Below are 18,047 nucleotides of genomic sequence, written 5' to 3'. Positions count from 1 at the left end.
CTATGTACATGAAAATGAAATGCATTCATAGTGTGCTGAAGTTTATTCGACAATGGCCTCTAATATTTTGCTGGCTAAAGCATACACAATGCCATTTTTGCTGTGCCAATGTTGTTGTTTTTTGCGCCTGTATGGTCTTTTATTGGCTCCAAGCAAACCTGCTTGTGTTGAGGTGGGTGGAGTGACACAACTGGAGTTGTGAGGCAGCGCAATCCAATTTGGCTACTTTTTTTGGCATTTTTACCTGCACAGTTATGCAGATCAGAGACAACACTGTTATACATATCAACGGGATGTGTGACTTCCAATCAATTGCAGTTGGTTGAGGCAGGAAGAAGGCAATGATATCAGCTTTTAAAGGAGATGAGAGGAGGGTGATGTGATTTGTAGTTACTTAAGCACACCGGGGGCCTGTACTATGAAGCGAGTTCAACACAGACAGGATATCTTTTGATTATCATGCTTAACTAATCCCGCTAAACGGTCCAGCAACGTTGGTTAACAACTCAGGTTTTCTAAATCGGGCTGTGAGCGCATTTCCCATAAATAAGCGACGTTTGCTGTATATGACCAATCACAAACATGGACAAATCTGCTGTCAGCAGAGCAGCATATAATACAAACAAGGAGCAAACTAAAATATTAAACAAATATGAGGAAGTTAAACACATAATCCAAGCGACTGTGTGAAAATACAAATACAAGCTTATAGACCTATTACGGTCCAATCAAGAGCACGAGTAGATTGGACTATAATTAGATTTGTGTATTCCGTTAATTAGTTAATGTGTTACTTAGATTTATTCTTCTGGAATAGAATATACTATTCATACACTTTAGGATATTAGGGTGTGTATGACAATATTCTGAAACGGATTTAGGGGCAAATAAACAATAAATATAAAACATACTTCAAAGTGTTAAGCATGCTTACTTTCATATCTTATAATCACCCACAGCATACATAAACTACCTGGAGCAAAGGGCAAGACAATGCGTACAGTCTGTGGATAGGCATGGCAAGGCAAGACGCTGACACACATGAGTGAATGATAATAATATATGATAAGAGAATATGTACTGATTCTGTGTTATTTTGGTTATGAAACCGTAATTTATGCTGCTGTTAGATTGCTGCTAGACCGCTCCGTTAACTCAGGTGGGTGTTGCATGCAGGAGACTAAAGTGTTTTTAAAATGTTTTTATCAGCAGTAAAGTTGTGTTGTTTTTGAAAGGTTAAACATCAAGAAATATGGACTGAAGAATAATATTTGATGAGATACAATTCTGCTGTGAATTTTGGAAATTGTTGAAATTTTATGAAAATCTTTTTTCATAAATGTTGACTTTTGGACTTAAAAGTCACCATAAGAATACAACTGCAACACATTAATTAAATGGAATAGACACATGCAATTATAGTCAGATCTTGTGCTCTAGATGGGTCCGCAATATTATAAGTCTTTTATAAGCCTTTATATATTAAGTGTGCAGCATAAATTACCATGGCGGTCCACCCAAGTAAGAATTGAACCACCTTTGTAGGACTGTATATCCAGGCCTGAAGTTACCTCTCCAACCCCAAAACCTGCTTCGTAGTACAGGCCCTTGAACTCCAGCTGCTGCTACAGCCTTTCTCCTCCTAATAATGTCTTCATACTGCTGCTGCCTCTTGTGCCATGCTGTGCCAGGGTTGTGCTGGTACCCCTGTGTCATCCAAATTCCAAAAATGAGTTGCTCCTGCACATGTGCGCTTGGGCTCTGAGTTCCTGAAACCGGGTGCTATAGATAGCGAGAGCACCAAGTTCCAGGAGATTAGAGTTGTAGTCCTCTAGTGCAGCTAAGAGTAGTAGTAGTAAACCTGTTCACCTATTTTGAACCCTTCTCCTTCTACCCTGCTTGCTCTGTTCATGTAGTAATGAGCAAAATATTAAAATAGAAACAGGCAAATACAATTTACTTGAGCATTTAAATTAAAGTTATATTAAAACAACTGCTGTTGTGAACATACATGGATGACATGCTTAAACATGACATGATGACATGATTAAAATTTCACATGTGTAACAAAGGCATTATGCATATTTAATGTAGAGGTTACTGATACAGCATGTCATAGCAATTGTTTTGTAAATGGACCAAAAACTCACCACATTAATGAATGAAGACATATTAACAAGCAGCCCTTGATCATGAGCACCTATCATCTACTAATTTCAGATTCAATCATTATACTTACTCCATTTACTCTTCACCAAGACCTCTCCATGAGCACTTCCCTTTGCTTTGCATGGAAATAACTTGCCTTACATAAATGTCTACGTGTGTGCTTGTATGTCTGTATGATTCTATGTATGTATTCTATGTCGTGTTTATGAGTTTATTTCTTCTTTTGCTGATGTACTGATTTCGGAATGTTACCTCACAACACCATTTGTAAATGGTTTTGTGCACAATTTTTGTTATTTCAGTTTTCATTATATAGCATTATAGTTCTATTTAAAATGTTTAGTTAAACATAAGGCTGAATGGAGGGCAAATGGATAAAAATATTACCCCTCCCTACCCAAGATTTTACTAGTATTCCAGAGATCCTCCTTCCGCATGGCAAAGCATCATATTTTGTATCACTGGCTTTCTTTGATAGACACAATTAGAAGTCTGAGTTGTTTTCAAGCCATTTTTGCCTGTTATCACATTGACATTTGTCATACATCCGAGCAATCTTGAGATGTCTTGATGTTGTTTCCTTTGTTTCCTTTGTTGTCCATTTTTCTATTGTACTGGTTAGTTTGTTGGTTACATGGTTGTTCAATCATTTTTTAAGTTTTGTTCTATAGTTTTGTCTTGTGAGTGTGGGTGTGCTGAGTGTATATGCAAGTTATTTCCTGCTCATATCCTTTTCCATCGGTATTATTTAGCCCTTGCTTTTCCACAGTTCCCCAGAGACATATGACAGTATATGCCCAATTCCTCTGATACCCTGATGTAGAACCCTTTGTGAATTTGTTGTCCTATGATCCCTGCAGTGTGCTCCAATCTTGTCCTGACCACATTCTCCAATGTCTGTCTCCTTTCATTTGAATTTTTGATTTTCTTTATTCCTTACTTGTTCTTCTTCCATATGGAAGATGAAGAGATGCCGACATCAGTCCTGAAATCAGAGCTGATTCGAGAACCAGACCTTCTATTCGACGTGTCAGAGATGAAACAAGATTTGATCAAAATGACTGCCATCTTGACTGCAGACTCCACAGAGAAATCCCCTTCCTTAGGAAGGTCTGGTCTAGAGAAAGGGACTGAGGATGTTTCTGGAGAGCCGTTAGAAATAATGGAAAAGGACTTAGAGAAAGTCAAAGAGGACCTAGAAAAAGTCAGTGAGATACTGAGGAGTGGAACATATGAGGGTGAGGCAGCAGAGGAGGCAGCAAAAGCAGCTAGAATTGTCGAGGAGTGGGTTCTCCTCTCGGACAGTGAGATAGAAGTGGCCAAAAGAATGGCAGCCTTAGAAACTCAAGAGCCAGTCTTACGTGAAAGCAGAGCTATCAGGGCTCCCAGACCTAAAGCAATAAAGGACAGTGGTGACCTTAAAGAATACCTCCTGGATGCACCAGTAAGCTCCAAAATAAAAGTTAAAGAAGAGCCAGCTGTCCAAGAAGAATTCACTGATGTTGTACTACGCAAAGGTGCAAAGCCAACTACCCCAACCAAGGTGCATGACAAAACAGCTGCTAAGCCAATCAGAAGGAAGGGCAAAGACCAGGGGCAGGCAGAAGAATCAACAGAGGCAGGTGCTCTTCTAAGTTTGCCAACTGGCCCAGCATCACCCGTATCCCCAGTTATTGAAGAAACTCCCATTGGGTCAATAAAGGACAAAGTCAAAGCCTTACAACAGAAAGTGGAGGCAGAGCAAAAGAGCAAAAAGGTCACTGGAAGCAAGGCCTCACAATTGCCTGTTATGAGCAAACCCTCTCCAAAAGCCAAAGAAAGCCCTAAATCAAAACAGGGTCCCCCGAAATCCCCCAAAGCCGAATCTGAAAAACTTGAGGAGACTATGTCAGTTAAAGAGCTTATGCAAGCATTCCAAACAGGACAGGACCCCTCAAAAAGAAAGTCTGGGCTTTTCGAGCTCAAAACATCCTCTACGTCAAGATCGGAGAAAACCACAAGATCAGATACCATCCAGTCAAAATCCATGACCAAAGCAATAACCTCACGTGTCTCGCAACAACGAGAAGTATCTTTGGATTCCAAACCTTGCAAGAAAGAGACCACTCAGCAAGACAGAGAGATAGAAACCAAGTCAGTTGCTTCCGCTCATTCTGAGCTAACTGAAACTGCAGACTTTGGAAATGGTGGTCTTGATGATAGCTCTGACAGCTTAAAACATGAGGGTGTGGCAGACTCCCTAAGTGCCAGCTCTGGAGATGGTACCCCTCATTTGAGCTCTGAGGACAGTGACAAACACGAGGGTCTTGCCACTCCAGGCACAAGCCCAGAGAGTCTGTGTCTTTCTCCCAAAACTGGACAGCAGACCTCTACAACTTTGGCAGCAACTGGCACAACAGTCAAAAACGAATTTATAGACACAGAGAAGTCTGGACACTCTGGTGTAGGGACCACTGGTGACCAACGGTCTGCAGAATTGACTCTCCCTGTTTCTTCCAGTGAGGTTGCAGATGATCACACTACAAGTGAGTCCATATCTGTTAGGAGGAATGAGTCTAAGCCATCTAAACCTCAAAAGCTTACAAAGAGAATTTCAGAGGCTGTAGAAACTTTTATTAGCGATGACGAGAGCCCTGATCATCAGCTAGAATTGTCTTTAATTCGTTTTCCAGCCTCTAGATCCTCTTCTCAGCGTCATGAAAGCTTAGAGCTGCCTTTAAAACAAGACTCAGATTCTCTCAGTCCATTAGCTGACGAGTCTTTGACAATAAGCCACAGAGACTCTCTAGAGGGTAGTCCTCTCATGGAAGAAAACTCCTCCCATAAGTCCCCAGATTCCATTGAACCTAGCCCAACCAAGGAATCACCCCCTCATGACTCCTTAGAGAGCAGCCCTGTAGAGCAAAAAATCCACCCATCCTTCCAATCATCTATAGGTCCATCTAGTAAATCCCATAGCCATCCAGATCCCTCCAAAGCTACAGACTTTCCTCAAGATGCTTTGCGCGGTAGGCTGCTTCGAGACCATGAGGCTAGTGTTGATGATGACAGTTTTGAGCAGACATCTCAGATGACAAGTTCCGGTAAGAGTCCCCTCTCCCCTGATACTCCCAGTTCTGAAGAGGTAAGTTATGAGGTAAACCCCAAACCCCCTGACTATACATTCCTTTCCATTCCATTCACACCGGCTGTCATCCCTGAAGACCAAGAAGAAGAGGATACCTCAGACAGCTATGAATCTAAAAGAAAAATCACTCCAGAGGAAGAGATGTTTAAAATGGCAGCCAAAATAAAAACATTTGAAGAAATGGATCAAGATGAGAGGAGCAAAAAGAACTCTAGAAAAGATTTGTTTCCCACAGCAAATGCCAAACTAGGGGATGACAGCTATGAAACAATAGAGCACACAAGTGAGAAGCTTTCGCAAAGTGAATGTGGGCTCAATAGACCCACTGAAGATTCAGAGTTAGCTCTTTTTGTTGATCCCCATATTAAAGTACAACCTCCCTCTCCTTTTTCAGCAGGTTTGCATGATGGACCCCACAGCAAAGAGGTCAAGAGCACAACAAGAACAGCCACTGTCAGTTCAGAGGGGCCTCACTCTGTCTCAGCCCAGCTGGAAACTGCACAGGAACAAAGAGTCCCACCATCTGTAAAAGTTGATGAAGACAGTACTGCCAAAAAGGCTCTGGTAACACCATACACTGAAAACAGGACTGATGAGCAAAAGGAGGAGAGTTTAAGGAAGTCAAAAGACAACAAAGGAGATGATAAGGATGGTCAAGAGTTAAGTGTTAGGCTAAAACAAGGTAGCAATGTAACAGATGAGGTAAAAGGAGATAAAAAGGAGCCTCCAAGAGCAGCGGAGGCTGGATGCAGTGCAGCTGTTGCCACGGGTCAAACAAAGGAAATGTTTAAACCGGAGGTCTGTATATATGATGACACAGAGGAGGAGGATGAGATACTGGAGCCTCCCAGAACTGAGTCAAAAGGTGTCACTGCAAGGGTAGAAACTGATTCATGGTCTGCCATGCGGGAGGATGATGCCGCTTTTGCAGCTCGTGTAAAAGAGGAGGAACAGAAGATACTGAATCTGGTGGTGGACCGTCAGTCTCTGCAAGCAACTCCGGACACAACACCTGGTAGAACACCAACAGAAGAGAGCACTCCTACCAGTGAGCCCAACCCTTTTCTATTCCAAGAAGGGAAGCTTTTTGAGATGACCCGAAGTGGTGCTATTGACATGACTAAGAGGAGCTATGAGGAAGAGGGGGGTGGATTTGCCTTTTTCCAGATAGGTGAACAGCCTTTAGATGAGCCTCTCTTAGAAGAAAGTAGGAGATCAGCAGCAGAACCTGAAGTTGGCCTCAATCTAACACTAGAGGTTAAGACTGAGGAGACTGAGACAAAAGAAGCAAAAGAAGCAACTGATTATCAGCTTCAGTCCCCACCCGAAGGTGATCAGCAAACCTCTAAAGCTGATGCCTCCAAATCTAAAATCCCTAAAATGGGCATTTCCGCTTCAGCCAAATCTACAAAGCAAGATCAGACGTCCCCTGAAGGTCGAGACAAAAATGTGAACGAAGATTTAGACAAAAATGCCCCTGACCAAATGATTACAACTGTACAGACAGCCGAAACTACAGTCACTAGATCAGTTTACTCTGAGCAGGGCCAAGAGTCCTCTGATTCATCTCCAGAAGAACCAGAGTCAGTGATAGAAGCGCCCAAATCAACAGTCAAGTCAAAACAAAGTGCTCCCATGAGTGTTAAAAAGACTCCAGTCAAAACACAAGCTAAGTCTGCTCAACAAGGTCGGGGCAAATCCACAATTCCCTCTCAATCTCATGCAACTTCCTCTTCAACCACTCTTAAAAAAGAGGCCTCCTTCATTTCTGAATCTAAATCAAGAATTCCCATTAAGGCTCCCAAGCCTGATTCTATTGTCAAACATGCTGGATCTACCCAAGACAAAAAGCTTAAGGTACCTGTGAAAAAGGATTCAAGAAGAAAATCTGAGACAGACACAGGTCCCTCTGATATCAAAACCAAGACACCATCTTCCAAAGCCAAGAGCTTCTGTGAGGGTGACTCTACCAGGTCATCTGCTAAAAAAGAAAAAGGTCGCCCATTGAGTTCTGAGTCAGCAAAATCTAAAGGCTTCCAGTCCAGATTGCCAGTCAGAGGTAAAAGTGGTCATTCATCAACACTCACTAAAGAGAAAAGTGAGCCAAACAAACAGTCCATTGAGTTCTTTGAAGAGATAAGCGATGAAGCAGCAAAACTTGTGGCAAGATTGGCACAGGCAGAGACAGAGAAAGAACAAAAGGTTGCAGCCGTCAACTCAGATGATGAGAGCAGTGTCATTGATCCATCAATCATAGAAAGAGAAACTTTCCCTGAGATGCAGTTCCTGCCCTCAGGAGACGTCTTTCCCATTAGACCACTGTGGGACAACCCTGTTGAGACACAGATGCAGCGAATCCCAGATGATAAAGTCCAAAGTCAAGGTATCCCCCCAGTTTAAGGGGCTATTCTCTATCTCTTGTGCCTCATTAGTACACTGTAGCTGTAAAGGAGCTGCCTCTCTGTCTTTTGTAGTTAAGTCCCATTGTAGTTGAAGAATACATGTGGCTGTGTCTTTTGAGCTGTGTTTGTGTGCGTTGTGACGTCTGTCTTTCCCTCTATGTGTGCTGAAAATCTCAAGATTGACTTAAAGGCTTTATGGAACTTGTGAAAACAACATAGTAACTAAAACTTTTTTAAACATTAAAGAGTAATTCATTATTTAAACAATCATATGTAATGTCATTTATTTTCTAATGATTGAAATGTATGTTTCTTAATCATAGTCCCACTAAGATCTATCACAACCATTCTTTACAGGCATATTATGTATTTGATCAAGGTTACAATTCTTTAATTTGATATCATGAATTAACAAAACAAACTGTCAGTACCACAAGATCAAGAAAGCCAGTGAAGATTTTTTCGAATACCATTTGTGAATGTGACTTGATTTGGTATATCTTGCGGCTCTGACCGCTCATGGCTGTCTGGTGGTTTTTGCAGTAGATCCACAGGATGAGGCAGAGAGAAAAGAGCAACGGTTGGCCATTATAGCCGACCACCTGGGCTTCAGCTGGACTGGTGAGTCCCACCTTAGTAGCAGTGATCAAGCTATCAAACATACATCAGATATACAGTATTAGTGAATTTTTTGCAGGCCCAAAAGAAACACAACTTAAAAATTGTAATCATAAGAATAATAATGATATCTTCTTTTTGTCGTCAGAATTAGCACGAGAACTGGACTTCAGTGAGGAGAGGATCAACCTGATAAGGATTGAAAACCCGAACTCACTGCAAGACCAAAGCCATGCCCTTTTGAAAGTCTGGGCTGAGAGGGAGGAAAAGCATTCCACAGGTTAGTGAAAAGTTTGGGTAAATATTTCTAATAACTGTTGTTTTTTAAACAAGAACAAAATAGAAGCTCTTATTAACATTTAAAATGGAACTTTGAAGTCTGTTTTCTGTTTCAACAGAAGCAACACTGATCAAAAGACTGACTAAGATCAACCGAATGGACATAGTTCACCTCATTGAAATTAAGATAATCAAGTCCACTCAGGAGGAGACATCATCACATACATATGCAGAAATTGAGCGGACCATAGCATTGGATCATAGTGAAGGTACACAAGCCAATGTTAACTTGAAGCAGACTGATGATGAGGTTGTAATTTAGTCTATGTAGAATTTCTTTTTTACCAAACAGTTATATCAACTCTTTCTGCATGCCTGCACTGTATCCTTTGTCAGGTTTCTCTGCCCTTCATGAAGACATTGACAGCCCCAGGCCAGGCAGGCGTACAGAGACTGCACATAGGACTCCAGGTTCGGGACTAGAGGTACCCATGGTGTCGGCAGAGGACCTGTCCTCCAGTTTGTCATCCCTTCACGAGACAATTGGACGACCAGAAACAGATTTCAAAGCAACTGGCCTTCTTAGAAATGCCCAGAAAGAGAAACTACAAAAAGAGATGGAAACACCATAGTAAGTTACATGGACAGTTCAATTCATGTGACCATAGCTACAGTCGCTTTCTGTCTGTCTTTTTATGTATCTACAAGCATGGATACAGGTTGCACTTTACCTCAGATTGCTGAATGACCTACAAAACAAACATCCAGAGAGAAATGTACCACTGCTGACTTTATTTTGCAAGCAATAGTTAATTAGTTAATCCACTGTAACACATACTGCAGCTCAAAAACCTACATGCAAATGTCAACATTGGTCAGTTTAGATACTTTTTGGTGTGATTATTACTCAAAAGAAGCATTTCTGATTTTTCTTGAAAGACCTTTTTTCTTCCTTTCAATAAAAATTATTCATAATCATTTGAAAAAAGAGACGACTTTTTAGATTCAATTGGACTTTATGTGATTTAAGTTGATATTTGGTGGAATATGTATTTATACATTATGACAAAGAATACTGAGAAGATGTAAGACTTATCAGCTTTTATTTATTTATCAATTCATCAGCTATCCTGTGACTGAATATGCATTTTTTTCACAGCTCATCACATAGAGTATATGAGGAATTGACAGACACCTGTGACAGGAGCACAGGCAGTATTAAACAAGTAAGTCCTTTCTTCACATTGTACCTCACCTCTCCCTACAACCTCCGATCCCATGTGATAGACCCTGTGTTCAAAGGGGGACCCATGTTAGGCACCCAGATTATCCCACCGCCTTACCCCACTATTGAACCATGTGATGATGAGGGGGGTGCTGGATATGGGGGGGCAGAGGGGGGAGAAGAGTGGAGCTTGGAGTGTCTACAAACCACCAATTCTGAATACAATGCTGATTATTTGTCACCATGGCGAGAGTCATCTAATAGTTCTCGAACAGGTGTATGCAAGAGTCGACCATTGTCTATGACCGACTTTGGGGATAGCTTGATTGAGTGTGATCAAGCTGAGCAAGACTTCAGGAAACTGTCTATGGAGCTTACGGAAACCGATGAGGTCCCTGAAAAAATTTGCTTAACAAAACAACCTACAAGTGAACAACTGCCTACTCAGCCTACTTCTGTGCCTTCGTCTGGTTCCACTAATGCTATGACAGAATCCATGCTGACCAAACAAATGGCCAGAAAACACATGGATGAAGTTTCAAATCGACTCTATAAAGTCTTGTATGGATATGATTTTGAGTTGATGGATTCAGATAATGAGGATTTGTCCGTGGCGCCTATGGATGCATCCTCTGAAGACGCAATTCAGGCTGGACTCAGGAAAGATGAGGTTGATGGAGCTGCTAGACACATAAATATTGATGAAAATGTTTCAAACTCTTTGATTGAGATTGATGTTTCCCATGTCTCAATTTCAAGTGACCTTAATGTCAAATCCCATAATGGCATGAATCAAATCGACACTGCCACTCAGGCATTAGCAGGTCCCTCTGATGTCAGTTGTACCACTCCAGGTTTAATGTCTCAAAAACCAGAGCTCTTAAGCTCAACTGGCTTCATTCAGGTGTCACATGACTCAAATTTTGAACAGCTAGATGTTCATTCAGTAGATAATGCTATGCCAGGTATACCAGGAGCAGAATACAGCTTTGAGAAAACACTGTCATTCAGACGGAATGAAAATGAGTTTGTGGTCTCTGTAGAGTCTACACCTGAGATCAAAGCATCCAGATCCTGTTTACCAGAATCCACATATGAGACCATTTGTGAACTTTATAGCTTAGTTTATGATAGATCATCTTCACCTGAATGTGTGACTGATGCAGAAATATTACTGACAGAGAGTAGGGCCACATCACCTGAATCAGCATCGTCACTAAATGAGCTGATTGTTCTTGCACACGATTCTCCAATACCTCAGTTTAGGCCTTTGCCTCCCCTACCGCCGCCTATTTTTCCATGGGAAAGTGATGATGTTGGGGCTTCTGCCCCAGTGCAACCATTACTGAGTGAGCCAAATACTTATATGCGCTTAACATCAGAAGCAGAGGAAAGGCCTTTGACACCAATGGTTTCAAACAAAAGACCATTTGGAAGGCAAGTATCACTAGGCAGCGATAGAGCTTCATCACCTGCTGCAGCTGCAGCTGCTGGAGATGAATCTGAATCTGTTTTACCTGTTGTCAGTCATAGGTCACCCTCCCCTGAATCAATTGAATTTGTAGAGATAGCTGATCATAGAAGAAAATATACTGAACCATTGGTATCTGATACACAGAAAAAATCACCAACACCAGTGGAAACAGTATCTAAGGATGATGATGATTGGGTCATCTTATCTATGTCTGATATTGAGGGAAGACCACTTTCACCAGAGTCAGTACCTGGCAACAGATTTTTGACTCCACAGTCAACAATTTTAGACATTAGAGCATCCTCTCTTGAATCAGAGACATTCAATGAGTGTCTCTCCCCAGATTGTCCCATACCACAATTTACGCTGTCTGTGCATCATGCTGTTACTAAAAATTATCATTTATTATCACCAGACTCTGTTTTGTCAGATACAGAGTATAAGGCCATGCCATTGCTATCATCTTTTGAGAATAGGGCTTTATCTCCTTGTTTAAGTAGTTCTGTAAGTGATTATGGGTCTAATCTTGTAACTGGCCTGCCTCTTGAGGAAGACATGACACTTGAACTGATACAACCTGCGATTGTTGTGGAAGAGGCATGTGCTGAAAAGCAGTTTAAAACTAAAACAAGCATTACCATTGATCTAGAAAAATCCAAAACTCAAGAAAAATGTTCAATCAATATTTTGTCACAATCTGAGCACAATCCTATGAAACATAATGAAAATGAAGGTCCCAAGATACAAACAGTTGTACTTGAAGGCAGTCAGTCTAACCAAATCATTGTCACGCCACCAGCGGGAGTTGAAGTCTTGTCAACTAAAATTACAGAAAAATTATCTCATGAGTTGTTTGATGAGGGAAATTCAAAGCAGGAAATTTACAATCCTTTAACTGGAAAGACAAAGTCTGCTAGAAAGAAAAAATCTAAGAAATCAGTCAAAACTGATAATGAACCTGTGCAGAATGATACAAATTATCTAAAAGAATCACCTGAGTTTATGGTTACATATGTACCCCCACAAGGATCTGTTAAAACTCTATCACCTCCAGAAACTGCATCTGATGATCTACCATTCTCATTGGCATTGACTAAAAATTCCCTTGAAGATCAGCAGTTTCAACGAGAATTAGTTTCTACACCTCAGCATCATATACCTTTATCCTTAAATGAATATCCAGTGCCAGTGTACAGTTTAGCATATGGTGCAGAACTGCGGAAGCTCATCGCTCAAATGCTTGACCCACAGTATGTAGGAGTGAATAAACCAGGAATGCTTCAGTTTGCTGAAACAAGAACAGAGTCTTATCAGACAAGGTCAGATGCAACAGCTGAATATAAAGCTGCTGGTTTGCAATCCCAAAATTACCAAAGATCACTTTCATTTGATTCTGAAGCACAATATAGACCCATGACACCGCAATCGCTGGATACACTTAGACCAGATTCCTCCCACTCAGGGAGATCTGTGAATAGTCAGCAAGCTTTAATGCCAGATTCCCCTATACCTATGTACTTTTCCTCTTTCTCTGGATCATCCCAAGTTTATCACAGATCAATGTCAACAGAGTCAGTATGGTCAGATCTGGATCTGGAGACTGATTTAAACATTTCATTTCTTATCGAGGACAGACCAGCATCTACTGATTCAGTAACATCTGTTAACATATACAGGGCACTATCACCTGAGTCACCCATTCCTGTGTTTGGACAGGGTTTACCAGAATTTGTTGCTGGGGCCACAATGGCAGTATCCTCGTCACCTTTTTTAGTTGGTTCAAATTTAGAATATGGGGCTATGTATCTGTCACAACTGTGCCCTGAAATTAGACCATCCTCACCTGATTCAGTTTATGGAGATGACTATAGAAGTGACTTGCCAATACCAGAATTCAAAACAGGTCTGACTGAATCAGTTCCAGTCATTGGTCATAGATCATCCTCTCCTGAGTCTGTGGTTTCTGAAGTCGAATATACACAATCAAGTATTTGCGAGCAGAGATCTGACTCACCGGAATCACAAGTATTGGAGACCACAGGGAGACCATTGGGTGGTAGTAGTCAAATTGTACCTCTTAAAGCAATAAGGGTACCAGTATATAGACTTGTTTATGATGCTGAACTTTGGAAACTTAATTCTCAAATACATGATCCTCACTTGGTTGGGGAGACTTTTTGCAGTAAAACCGGTGTATTTGAGTATGCTGGAACAAAAATTGAGTATGTCCTGGATGATTCAGGTGTGAAAGAGGGAGAGTTAGAGGGTGGTGGGAAATTGGACATCGCAGATTCCTCTGATGCAGATGTTCTACAAACAATGCAAACAAAGATTGAGAAAGAAGAGAGCCCAGTGTCAGACTACAGGCCTTTATCACCTGGGGCACTGATAACTGAATCAGCTGTTTCCATGCTTGAAGAAAAGCAATCGGAAAAGACTGGTGCAACAATTAGACCAAACCAGCTGATATGTCAACTACATGACCCACATTATGTAGGAGAAGCCTTTGTAAGTAGAGTGTTTGAATATGAGGAGACAAGTAAAGAATGCATTCCCCTTGATTCACATGCAGGAGAGACAGGTAGGGCAATGTCACTTGGTCTTGGGGCAGAATATAGATCTTCCTCCCCCAAGGGCCTGAAGTTACTGAGTGTGCTGAGGCCTGATTTGCAGGAGACAGGGAACTCTGTAGATGAGTATAGACCTTTGTGTCCAGATTCACTAATTCCCCAACCTTCTTTCTCGCTTTTTCAATCTCCACTGGAAAATCCCAGGGTAGCGTTTTCCAAACCTATGTCAGATACAGAACTTGAGCAATTTGATGCTGCTTTAATTACTGAGTCGAGGTCATCATCTCCTAAATCAGAAGAGCGACGGGCCCTGTCTCCGGATTCACCTGTACCTCAATTCATGGCAAGAGTCAAATGTTTTCCGTTGTTTGGTGGGTTTAGGTCAGCATCCCCTGAATTAGATACATCAGATGTTGAGTATGGACCTTTATGTAATTCCCCACCTGGTACTGAAGCTAGACCAGAGTCTCCAGAGTCATTAGAACTAGAGCTAAAGGAGAGACTTCTGACACCTGATTCTGAATCAGAGTATAGGCCTTTCTCACTGATGTTAATGTCAAATTTCAGATCATCCTCTCCTGAAACAACTGGCTCTCTGAATGAATACACAGCTCTTTCGCCAGACTCACCCATTCCTGAATTTACACAGGCACTACAAGAGTCCGCCATATCACATATGGAGTTACGGTCTTGTTCACCTGAATCAGTGTTGTCCGACTTTGATGAGGAAATTGAGTCATCTTTCCCAATTGTCCTGGAAGATCGATCTTCTCCTGAGTCCTTGGCATCTCTGAGTAAATACAGAAGACTTTCACCTGATTCCCCTGTACCTGACTTCAGTCAGGCTTTGCTAAAGACTGATCCTGAGTTCAATGCTTACAGGTCATGGTCACCTGAATCAGAGTCTTCAGAACTCGAATATTGTCCTTTGATTTCACAGATGTTTGATTTTGAGAACAGAGCAGAATCCTGTCAATCAGGGGTGTCTGACTCTGATCTTACATGTTTGTCTCCTGACTCTCCCCTACCTCAGTACACCATGAGTGTACCCACTGTGTTAGGAGGAAGATATAGAGCCACTTCACTTGAATCAGTATATTCAGATGAGGATTTAGAAACAGATTTGAGTATCCCTTGGCTTTTTGAGGACAGAGCCACATCTCCTGGTTCAAGGGCATCCAACGATGAATTTAGACCTCTTTCGCCAGACTCACCCATTCCTGAATTTACACAGGCACTACAAGAGTCTGCCATATCACATATGGAGTTAAGGTCTTGTTCACCTGAATCAGTGTTGTCCGACTTTGATGAGGAAATTGAGTCATATTTCCCAATTGTCCTGGAAGATCGATCTTCTCCTGAGTCCTTGGCATCTCTGAGTAAATACAGAAGACTTTCACCTGATTCCCCTGTACCTGACTTCAGTCAGGCTTTGCTAAAGACTGATCCTGAGTTCAATGCTTACAGGTCATGGTCACCTGAATCAGAGTCTTCAGAACTCGAATATTGTCCTTTGATTTCACAGATGTTTGATTTTGAGAACAGAGCAGAATCCTGTCAATCAGGGGTGTCTGACTCTGATCTTAGATGTTTGTCTCCTGACTCTCCCCTACCTCAGTACACCATGAGTGTACCCACTGTGTTAGGAGGAAGATATAGAGCCACTTCACTTGAATCAGTATATTCAGATGAGGATTTAGAAACAGATTTGAGTATCCCTTGGCTTTTCGAGGACAGAGCCACATCTCCTGGTTCAAGGGCATCCAACGATGAATTTAGACCTCTTTCGCCAGACTCACCCATTCCTGAATTTACACAGGCACTACAAGAGTCTGCCATATCACATATGGAGTTAAGGTCTTGTTCACCTGAATCAGTGTTGTCCGACTTTGATGAGGAAATTGAGTCATATTTCCCAATTGTCCTGGAAGATCGATCTTCTCCTGAGTCCTTGGCATCTCTGAGTAAATACAGAAGACTTTCACCTGATTCCCCTGTACCTGACTTCAGTCAGGCTTTGCTAAACGATGAATTTAGACCTCTTTCGCCAGACTCACCCATTCCTGAATTTACACAGGCACTACAAGAGTCTGCCATATCACATATTTATGGACATAAGTCAGCATCCCCTGAATCAACCTGTTCAGATGTGGAATACATTGTTTTAAGCATTGAATCATTCATTTATGACATCAGACCCTCTTCACCTGGCTCAGGATCATCTGGAGATGAATACCAGGCTCTGCCACCAGACTCACCCATACCTGAATACAGGCCAGTAGTGCCTGACCGTGTTATTGGGATTGCTGGCTGTAGATCACCCTCCCCTGAATCCTCTGAATCAGATATTGAGTATGCTTTGAGTGAGTTATTAATGTCTTTGACTTATGGTGTAGATGATAGACCAAATTCTCCCAAATCGGTAGGATCAGAAATACAAGAGAGGCCACAATCGGTTGAAGCCATACCAGAATACAAACCCTTGTCTTGTGTGGCATTGACGTTACTTGGAAACATACGATCAGTGTCTCCAGAATCTACTCAATCACTTGATGAACACAAGAGGTTGTCTCCAGACTCACCCCTTCCTTGGTTTACACAAAATGTTCTTAAGACTACAGCAGAAGTAACACACACCAGGCGTTCTTTCCGAGATTCAATATTGTCAGATGTAGACTATACTTTGACTTCATACGACACAGAAGTCACTGACATGAGACCACTATCACCTCATTCAGAGAGATCAGATGATGAATGTAAACCCCTGCCATCTGAATCGCCAATACCTGATTTTACAAAGACATTTGTAGAAAATATAATGACTGTGAGAGATATATCACCCACTGAATTTTCAGGTTCAGATGATTTGTCACAATCTTTAGACCTGTTTGGTGCAGATGAAAGGTCATCACAAAAGTCTTTTGAATCAGATAAGGAAGAATTACTCTTGCCAACCAAATCATCAATACCTGAATTAAAAGTTCCAACTGGCAATGAAGCAACCATCAATAGCACTGTTTTATCAACAACAATGGCACCTACCTTACCTGAGGAATCAGCGGTAATCTTAGCTAAATATAATCTAATTCATGATGCAGAGCTGTGGAAGCTAATTTCTCAAGTACATGATCCTCAGTACGAGGGAGAAACTTTCAGCAGTAAAACAGGCTTTATGCAATTAATTGCCAACACAATAGAACATGAGAGGAGTGTTCAAGATGATGATCAAGATACTAAAGTAAAAGATAAAAATGAGCATGATGTCAAAAAAACACCTTTAGAGGAAACCTATAAATTTACTTCAACAGACACAGCCAAAACTGATGATGGCTATCTTTGCACTTCAAGTGTACAAGTCATATCTGATGGACCTGTTTCAGAGTCATCTCTACCAGTGATTGAACACATTGTGTTGTCAGGGGCAGCTCCATACAGACAGGCTAAATATACATTTAAAATACCTGTCCCTGAGGCACAAACTGAGTCTGATGGTGGTTGGGTGGTAGTATCAGTATCTCACACAGAGGATGATGATCTACGCTATTCACCAGAATCCTTGACAGACTTTAGACCCATATCCCCCAGTTCAGTCATGGTGATAGAATCAAGAGCATCATCACCAGAATCTGTAACATCAGTCAGTGACTTTGGACCACTCTCCCCAGATTCCCCCTTACCTGAATTTACAATAGCAATGCCAGAATGTGTATCGTTCCTGAGATCAGCATCATGTTCGCCTGAAAATGTACCATCAGATATAGATTATGTGGCATTCGGAAATTTGGAATCTCAGTTTTCAGAATGTAGGCCATCATCTCCAGTATGTGCACCATCAGAGTATGAGAATGAGAGAGGAAGGGCTTTGTCGTCTCAGTCACTGCCTGAATACAGACCAATGTTGCTTGGATCCTGGTTGTCCATGACTGACAAAAGAGCATCATCTCCAGAATCAATGCCTGAGTTCAATGAGAACAGGTCACTTTCTCCAGACTCTCCCATCCCTCAGTTTACAGTATCATTGGAGTACAAGCCTACACATAGGTCATCATCACCTGAATCAATTGGTTCAGATTCAGAGTGCGAGCTTATGGTCACGTCATCAAGAGACAATGATAGACCATCTTCACGTGAATCCATTTCATCTGTCAATGAGTTCAGTCACCTATTGCCTGACTCACCAGTA

The 18,047-nt window shown here is 41.5% G+C and overlaps 1 protein-coding gene across 1 annotated transcript in view; it reads left to right on the top strand.

Moving 5' to 3' along the window:
- The window catches only part of ank2b (ankyrin 2b, neuronal), a 78,865-nt gene that overhangs the window by 54,662 nt on the left and 6,156 nt on the right, over positions 1-18,047 (top strand). The window contains exons 42-48 of the mRNA XM_076086871.1: positions 3,132-5,579; positions 5,691-7,679; positions 8,242-8,319; positions 8,465-8,596; positions 8,715-8,864; positions 8,992-9,226; positions 9,755-9,821. Of these exons, the coding sequence (XP_075942986.1) occupies positions 3,132-5,579; positions 5,691-7,679; positions 8,242-8,319; positions 8,465-8,596; positions 8,715-8,864; positions 8,992-9,226; positions 9,755-9,821 (5,099 nt within the window). The remainder of the gene's footprint in view (positions 1-3,131; positions 5,580-5,690; positions 7,680-8,241; positions 8,320-8,464; positions 8,597-8,714; positions 8,865-8,991; positions 9,227-9,754; positions 9,822-18,047) is intronic.

The sequence above is a fragment of the Anarhichas minor genome, unplaced genomic scaffold (assembly GCF_050575085.1).
Source record: "Anarhichas minor isolate MPS153535 unplaced genomic scaffold, ASM5057508v1 ptg000009l, whole genome shotgun sequence".
Lineage (NCBI taxonomy): Eukaryota > Metazoa > Chordata > Actinopteri > Perciformes > Anarhichadidae > Anarhichas > Anarhichas minor.
Note: the sequence above shows the minus strand (reverse complement) of the source record. Positions and strands in the feature narration are given on the sequence as shown.